Genomic DNA, 9,248 nt, shown 5'->3' on the forward strand with positions numbered 1-9,248 from the left:
TTAAACAAAAACAAAAACAATTATTTATTTATTTATTTATTTATTTTATAGGAAGAACTTAAACTGTAGCAATAGAGATTAACAGAAGATTTAGGCTACATCTTAGAAAAACAGCATGTAAACAGGGCTAGTCTGGGGAAGAGATAAAAGGAGAAGATAGTGGAATTTGGTAAGGGTTTTTTTAGAGAACCATTTGGTAAAGGGTGGTTTGGCCATATAGCTCATGCTTCTTCTGAGCTGGGGTGAATTACGTCACTCTCCTTTCAGCCCTATTTGCAGTGACTCCGTCACGTGTACATGAAAAAGACAATCCTTTGTGCAAGTAGGCAAATTGTTTCTGAGGTTTCTTGTATCTTTTTAATCCGGGTCATGAAATCCTACATCAGCAAGATGTTAATACATAAATCAATCTGTCAAGGAAGAAACTTTGTCAATAAAGTCATATTAAAATAAATAAAGTTATTTTAAAAAGCATTTTTTAAGCGCTGACAAACTCTAAGCAGTCCCTGAAAAGCCCTCTATAGATAAGTATCCCAGGTAATCCTTGCAAAGTTCCACCATACTTCACCACCTAACCATGCTCCTTTAATAAATAATCTGTTTTCAGTTCAAAACAGAGCTATAATCATCAAAATGTAACAATGAAATAACTTATGGAAGACAGGGTCCAGTGCTCACACAGCTGCAATAAGGTCCGCACTGGTTCAACATACTGAACATGTAATAGTAAATGTATGTATGTATATATAGAACTATTGTATTAAACCTGTATATATAAATAAAAGTTATAGCACAGCATTTGCTTTGCACTGTTTTATTCTTTTTCCTTAACAAGAACAGAAGATCCTCCTAGCAATAGATGTTAGAATAAGCAGGCAGTATACACACTGAAATGTAATACAACTGTATTTTTTTATATAAAAATATTCAATATAAAATAAAAATACATCAAAAATGTAGAGAATGGGAGACTGAAAATACAGAATCCGGTAATTTCAACTGTATACTAAGAGAGAAAATGAAAGCAAAGATTTGACATACTCGCTACACCTAAAGAACATATGAAAAGAAAGCATAAAGGAAGCCAGCAAATGCACAGAGCTATGCCAGCATTAATCCAAATAGTATTCTTTGTACATTACTCAGAAAAGAGCAAACCACTAACATCTCCCTTCTCTGAGGACAAGCTTCCTATGCTACTGTACATAATTCTAAAAGTGAAAATCCATAACTTACATAAAACAAACCAATGCTTTCCTCAATCCCATGCCAAAATTCAAAAATTAAACATCACAACTTTAAAAAAATTATTTTATAATTTCAACAGTAAAAATAGCTGAAGACTAACAAAATGTCATAATTCAAACGCACAGATATCAATGAGTTGAGAGCAAGTAGCAAGCCACAGTGCGAGGCATCGCAACTCTAAGTTTGCGGACAACACCAAGTTAGGGAGAAGTGTCAATCTTCCTGAGAACTGGAAGCCCTACAGAAGGATCCAAACAGGCTGGTTCGCTGAGCCGAGGCCAATGGAATGAAGTGTTAAGTCCTGGACTTTGGCCACAACAATCCCATGCAACGCTACAGGCATGGGGTAAAGTGGCGGGAAAGCTGCACAGAGGAAAAAGATCAGGTAGTCTTCACTGATACTTTGTTGAACACGAGCCAGCAGTATGCCCAGGTAAGCAAGACAGCCAACAGCTTCTTGGTTTGCATATGAAATAGTACTGCAAGCAGGAGCAGGGAGGTGATCATCTCTGTATTCAACTCTGGTGAGGTCACACCTCGAGTACTGTGTTCAGTTTTGGGCCCCTCACTACAAGAAAGATAATGAGGCCCTAGAGAGCATTCAGAGAAGGTTTTGGAGCACAGGTCTTATGAAGAATGGCTGAGGGAACTTAAACTACTCCATCTGGCGAAGAGGAGGCTCAGGGAAGACCTTACTGCTCTCTGTAACTACCCAAAAGGAGGCTGTGACAAGGTGGAGGTCAGCCTCTTCTCGACTTGTAATAGAATGAGAGGAGATGGAGTCAAGTTGCATTGGGGAAGGCTCAGGTTGGATATTAAGACTAATTTCTTCTTTAAAAGAGTGTGGAGGCATTGGAAGAGGCTGCCCGCTGAAGTGATGGCATCAGTGTCCCTGGAACTGTTTAAGGAAAGGGTAGACGTAGTATGATGGAACATTGTTTAGTGGGCAATATTGGCTGGACTGCTGGACTAGACATTTTTAGAGGTCCTTTCCAACCTTAATGATTCTATGATTCTATGATTCAAAACTATCAGATTATCTTCTAAGACCTGTTTAGAACTTGCTAGGAAAGGTAGGGTTATTTATATTTTGCATGTTATACTTCAGTTTACTCTAATAAAAAAGTAGCTTCCATCTCATCCACAGTTTTGAAAATTGAGCCACTAGCTATAAAACTCAGGAATAAAGCAGACAGAATGACAAAAGCATACAGAGGCAATTCCAAATACACTCAGATTTCATACTCAACTAAAAACTTTATTCATATTGTCCACCTGAAACTGATTTACCATTCACTAGAGAGTAGAAGCATATACAAGATTAACTCACGTTACATTACAGCCTCAGGAGAACACAAATCTAAAACCTCAATTTCTTTTCTTGTGGTTTTCTTGATCACTATCCTATAGTCTGAGTTTCATATTTCCACTGGCTAGCATAGCTTATTCTCAAGTAACTATTTTACTTTTTTATTATTATTTGGGTATATTTTTACTTTCTTCTTGAGGTGTTGGATTAGAACACTCTTCATCAATCTTCATGGTCAGCAAGTGCTGACTTCAGAAATTTAGAATTCTCATGTTACTGCTTTTTAAAAGCCTCTGCTTTTTAATCTAATATGCAGAGATGTGCATTTAGTCCCTCTCAGAATTACTTCTTGCTCAAAGTTGAGAGACATTACAGTGAAAAGCACTTTAAGAACCTCTGAAACAAAGTCACCTCCAACATATTACAACAGTGCTGATACAACCTGCACCTGTGACCATCTCTCAGTCTCAAAAGATTTGTTCTTTTCTATAACCAACAAATTCAAGAAGAGAAAATAAGCAGGTTAAAAAATACTACGCTGATTTAACAGCAATTCTGATACAATGGCAAGACAAAAGCATCTGAATCACGTACCTTGAGATCAACAATAAAAAGTTTTTGCCAACTTTTACTATACATTATTCCACTCCCTTCTATTCCAAAATCTTCTGTTTCAATTAATTCACAACAAACACCACTTCATTTTTCCATATGTAGACAAGAAGTACACATGGCACAGAACTTGCATGGCTCCCACACACACTGCTGTGTTTGATGTTTCATCCATCTTCATGGGATCTGCTTGTCATAGGAGAGACAACATTGTGAATCAAATTACCAATGTCTTTTAAACTTCTAGGACAACCATGCTACATGCTACTGTCACGGGGATTATTACTAGCCCAGACAAATGCACCAGAGTATCTTCCAGATAATCCAGAGTGACAACAAAATTAAATAAGCAGTTTATCAAGAGAACACTAACACAACAAAAGCCTGGCTGAAAAAGAACAATGGAAAATGTATGCAGTTTTGAAATTTGACTTCTGACTTTAATAGAACAAGTTTTAGGCTTCTTAAGCAGCAGTAATTGTGTTAGGGTTGGATAAAAAAATAGAAAATAGAGAATTATATATAAAATAGTCTGCCAGCAATCCAGCTGAATTTTGGGAAAGCTGACTTTGGATGCATGCTTTAAATAACTACATTGATGAATTATCACGAACTACCAATGACAGTAATATATTATCAGCTTTCTAATACTTTTAAATTGCAAGGCTAGCATACTTGACATAAATTAACAGCAGGACAAAACAGTGAGCTTAACAGAGAGCAGTAAATAACCTTCTGCAAGTTTAAATGTATACTGGTTGATGTATTCATAGAATCATACAATGGTTTGATTTGAAAGAGACATGTAAGATCATCTAGTTCCAACCCTCCTGCTATAGGCAACGACACCTCCAACCAGACCAGGTTGTTCAGTGCCCCATCCAGCTTGGCTCTGAATACATCCACAGCCTCTCTGGGAAACCTTTCCAGTGTCTCACAGTAAAGAATTTCTTCGTAACATCTAGTCTACATCTATCCTCTTTCACTTTAAAGCAATTCACTTGTCCTGTCACTGCATGACCTTATAAAAAATCCCTCCCCAGCTTTCCGAAAGGTCTCCTTCAGGGACTAAAAAGCCACTATAAGGTCTCCTCAGAGCCTGCTCTTCTCCAGGAAGAAGAGCTCCAACTCTTTCAGCCTGTCCTCACAGGGGAAGTGCTCCATCCTGCTAATAATCTTTGTGGCCCTCCTCTGGACCTGCTCCAACAGCTCCATGTCCTTCTTGTGTTGGGGATCCCAGAACTGAATGCAGTACTCCGGATGAGGTCTCATGAGAGCAGAGTAGAAGGGCAAAATCACCTCCCTCAACCTGGTTATGTTTCTCCTGATGCAACCCAGGATGAGGTTGGCCTTCTGGGCTGCAAGCACACATTGCTGGCTCATACTCAACTTTCATTAACTGACACTCCCAAATCCTTCTCCTCAGAGCTGCTCTCAAACTATCCTCCACCCAGCCTGTATCTGTGCTTGGGATTGCCCCTGTTCCAGGAGCAGGACCTCACACTTGGCTTTGTTGAACTTCAAGAGGTTGGCATGGGCCCATCTCTCAAGACTGTCCATGTCCCTCTGGATGATATCCCTTCCCTCTAGCAAGTCAGCTGCACCACTCAGCTTGTCACTACAATGTGAACTGTAGTTAAAAAAAGCAGTAATTAATGGAATATAAGGGAGGGATTCTAGCATACCTTAGAATGTTTCATCTGCACACAGACACACCTTTCTAACACCACACCCATCCCAACAAACAAGTGGAGAAGTTAAAATACTCTGTGCTAAATCTGCAGGAAGTGAACAATGCAACATTAAGAAACAAGTACAAGGTACAAGGAAAATGAATCATAGAGAAGGCATTATTTTGGTCACGATGTAAGTGACAAGAAGGGCCAGGATGAAGCAGAACAACAGATATGAAAAAACTCTAACAGTTAAAGGATAATTTAACAGGATGAGAGCATAGAAAACAGATAGAATAATGAATATATGAATTGAAATTGAAATTAAAAACAGTCATAAATAACAGTAATTTGTATGACTGCAATTCCATATCTAGTTGGACCAAAGAAAAATTTGGCATGCAGAAACAAGGTGGGCACACTGCTTCAACTGAAAGTATTAAACACAGCTAAGAAACTGAACTATTAAATTTAGGAAGCCTTGGAATAAACAGTGCTGCAGAAAGACCCACAAGAATTTTATCCACGCACACTAGCTAGTTGCAACAACAGCAGAAGAAGAATTTTGAAGTCTTAGTTACAATACACTGAAAGTAACCTCTACTTTCCAAGATGCAAGTGCATGACATTTCAGACATCATTTCTCACATCTCAGTGACTCTTAAATGTCTGTGCTTCAGAACACATTTTAATATAATAATGCACTTAGTTATTCGAAAGTTACCTTTTCAAATTTGTCAATTTATACACATTAATAATTAATAATGGCACTGCAATTCTATGAATTTACAGTACCTTTTAAACACTACGGTTATTTCTACTCTTGAACAATAGAAAGAAAGTGGTACTTATTAAAGTTCTTCATATCACAGAACTTAAACAGACTAAAAATTTTTGTATAATATAGTAAAAATGATCCAAAAGCAAATATTGCAATAAAACACTGACCTAAAATCATAGAACCAAAGATTCACAGAAAAACAGAACAATGTAGGTTGGAAAAGACTTTCAAGATCATCAAATCCAATCAGCAACCTGACATACAAAGTCCCATCAATGAACCACATCCTTCAGTGCCATATTTGGATATACCAACACAATCATTTGGAAACAACCACTAAAGTGGTACATACAAAGGAACAGCTGCACTGTTTCAGCCTGTTAACTAAGTAAGCATTCAAATTTCAGATCATATCAGCATAGTAAAGTTTTAAGAAAGTAAAACTTAAACTAGGAAGTCATTTGAAATTGACTATTAAGAAAGACAAAAGAATACTTTAAAACACTAGTAACTTGAAAATACCCTGTAATCTGAAATATTACTGTTTAAAAGTTGATTCACAGATCATTCATTTAACTACCTAGAGGTTTCATCTCACATCTGTCTCTAACAGCAGAATTAATAGCCAAGGAGATGTCCAGGAAGAAAACTTTTTTCCCATAACCCTCTCTTTTCAAACTTCCACAACAAAACTATCATTTCATAAATCAATTTCTCCTCAGAAATCAATCACATGATCTTGAGAATGCTTACTTAATCTTTATATCTTATGAATAGATGATCTATATCACTTAAGTGACTCTTCCATCTCAATCTTTTATTTTGTCCCCAACAATAGCAATTGTCACAAAACTCCCAATTAATACTTGCCTCTGTCCATATAAACACTAAACATTTAGGTGCCTTCTGTGACAGATCAAATTGCAGAAGTATAAGACATACTTTTTGCTATTCCATCCTCTTAACGATTCTCCGTTCTTCTCATTTCTGGAACAGTAGTCTGCTTTCTTCCTTTCTTTTTCTAAGCAACAAAGCTTCACATTATCACATTTTGCCTTTTTCAACTGCTTAGGGTTTCTTTTTCCTCTGGACTCGAGGATAAATTCCCATTTCTTCCCTGTTCCACAATGAACCAAGCTCTGATTTAAAATTACTGTCCACAGACTATTTTAAATAAGCAAATAAATATTTTTAAATAGGCAATTTAATTCTAAAGTTTAGAAACTCTACACAGAGTTTTAGACATAACAACTAGTAACAATCAACCTTTCTATCTTCTAGGCTTATTAATTTCCCATCAAAGACACAGAACAGACAAACTTCCTTCACACTTCCTACTTAAAAAACAAAGTGTGATGAGAGTCCAGGCTGGACAGAGCTCTGTTGTGGATTTGTGCATTTTGCTTACAGAATTTCCTACTGACAAAGAAATAAGCTCTACATGCAAAAGCTGGGGCTTATTAGAACAGTTAGCCTTTTAAAACTAGTGAACAAAAAACTCAAAGTCATCTAGCATCTAAGGAGGACCTATAAGAAAGGGGACAGACTCTTTAGCAGGGTCTGTTGTGAGAGGACAGGGGGAAATAGTTTTCAAATTAAATCAGAGGAAACTAGTTGGACATATGGACAATTTTTTTAAAAAGGATAGTGAAGCACTGGAACAGGTTGACCAGAGAGGTTGGAATGCTCTGATCCTAGACGCATTCAAAGTCAGGCTAGACAGGACTCTGAGAACCTAATCTAGGTGTAGTTGTCCCTGTTCACTGCAGGGGAGTTGGACTAGATGACATCCAAGGTCCCTTGCAACTCAAACAATTCCATTAAAGGTTTATAAAAAAAAAAATCACTCATCCTTGTTTATCTCCATGCTCAGTATGAGGCCAGTCAATTCCACAGCTTTTTGGACTGTAACAAACCTTTCACGAGGTCTTCTAGTCTCTAACACGTTTTCCATTCTGCCAACAAGAAGGCCTGTCTATGGCTGCTGCGGATGCATCAGGCACCAACTCCCTTCTCCCCAAGAAACTTTCTCTCTTAAATCATTACCTTAACGAAAGTGCAACTTGAAAAGGAACATTTTAGACCAATAAGGAATCTCAAAGCATGCTGAAGATGCTAGCCTATAATTATATAGAAGCTGTAGCAGCATGAAATTCATGCTAACTATAATAGCTGAGCAAATTTCTCTACTCTACAACAAGGCGTAACATACATATATCAAAGACAGATATACTAATGGAGAGAATTAGAGGTCTTTTATTCCCACAAAACTAACTCACATGAAATTTTGTGGCATTCGATGCATTTCTTTGCATTTATTCTACCTATTTCCTGCTTGTATGACTTCTTCCCTTATAACATATCTGTTCTTGAACAAATGCAGGATGTCTTTAGAAAACAAGTTAACTATTTACAGTAGTAATTGTAACACTGTTATATCAATAATGCCTTCAAGATACAGTGCAAGCATGTTTATGAGAGCCTACAGCTTCCTCACATGGAATAGAGGGGCAGACATGGATCTCCTCTGTCTGGTGACATCAACAGGACCAGGAGGAATGGAATGGAGCTGTGTCAGGAGGGGTCAAGTCAGGTATTAGGAAAAGGTTCTTCACCAGAGGGTGTTTGGGCCCTGCATTCCCAGGGCAGTGGTCATCGCACCAAGATGCTGGAGTTCACAAAGTGTCTGGACAGCACTCTCAGACATAAGTTTTTCAATCTTGAATGGTTCTGTGTGGAGCCAGGTGTTCGACTCAGTGATCCTTGTGGGTCCCTTCCTGCTTAGGACATTCTATGACTTTACGTCTAAGAAAAAGACAAGATTTTAAGCTCACGGTAACAAAATAAGGCTAAGATCTGATGGACAGACAGATTGATCACGAAAGCTTTCTGCTCCAAAAAGCATCCTGCTCCAAAAGCTGGATACTCACAAGACCATGGGGCCGGATTGCACCCTAGAGTGCTGAGGGAGTTGGTGGATGTGGTTGCCCTAAGTCACTCTCCATCATTCTTTGGCAGTCCTGGCTAACCAAGGATGTCCCACCAGACTGGAGACTGGCAAATGTGATGCCCATCTTCAGAAAGAGCTGGAAAAGTGATCCTTGTAGCTACAGACCTGTCGGTCTCACTTCGGTGCCCGGGAAGGTTATGGAATGGATAATCTCGGGAGCCATCGTGGACCAGCTAAAGGTCAACCAGGGGATCAGGGCCAGTCAGTATGGGTTTACAAATGGTAGATCCTGTTTGACAAACCTGATTGCATTCTATGACAAGGTGGATGAGGGTAAGGCTGTCATGTGGTCTACCTGGACTTCAGTAAGGCCTTCAACACAGTCCCCCACAGCATTCTCGTGGAGAAACTGGCTGCCCATGGCTTGGATGGGTGTACGCTCCGCTGGGTGAAACACTGGCTGGATGGCCGGGCCCAAAGAGCTGTGGTCAATGGAGTTAAATCCAGTTGGCAGCCAGTCACAAGCGGTGTCCTCCAGGGCTTGGTACTGGGGCTGCTTCTATTGAACATCTTTATTAATGATCTTGATGAGGGGATTGAGTGCATCCTCAGTAAGTTTGCAGATGACACCAAGTTGAGAGGGAGTGTTGATCTGCCTGAGGGGAGAAGGGCACT

At 38.8% G+C, this 9,248-nt stretch overlaps 1 protein-coding gene across 1 annotated transcript in view; it reads right to left on the minus strand.

Moving 5' to 3' along the window:
- ARL15 (ADP ribosylation factor like GTPase 15) overlaps positions 1 to 9,248 on the minus strand; it is a 212,386-nt gene that overhangs the window by 195,409 nt on the left and 7,729 nt on the right. Inside the window, exon 3 of the mRNA XM_031557241.1 lies at positions 382 to 410. Coding sequence (XP_031413101.1) covers positions 382 to 410 — 29 coding nt within the window. The remainder of the gene's footprint in view (positions 1 to 381; positions 411 to 9,248) is intronic.

Source organism: Meleagris gallopavo, chromosome Z (genome assembly GCF_000146605.3).
Source record: "Meleagris gallopavo isolate NT-WF06-2002-E0010 breed Aviagen turkey brand Nicholas breeding stock chromosome Z, Turkey_5.1, whole genome shotgun sequence".
Classification (NCBI taxonomy): Eukaryota; Metazoa; Chordata; class Aves; order Galliformes; family Phasianidae; genus Meleagris; species Meleagris gallopavo.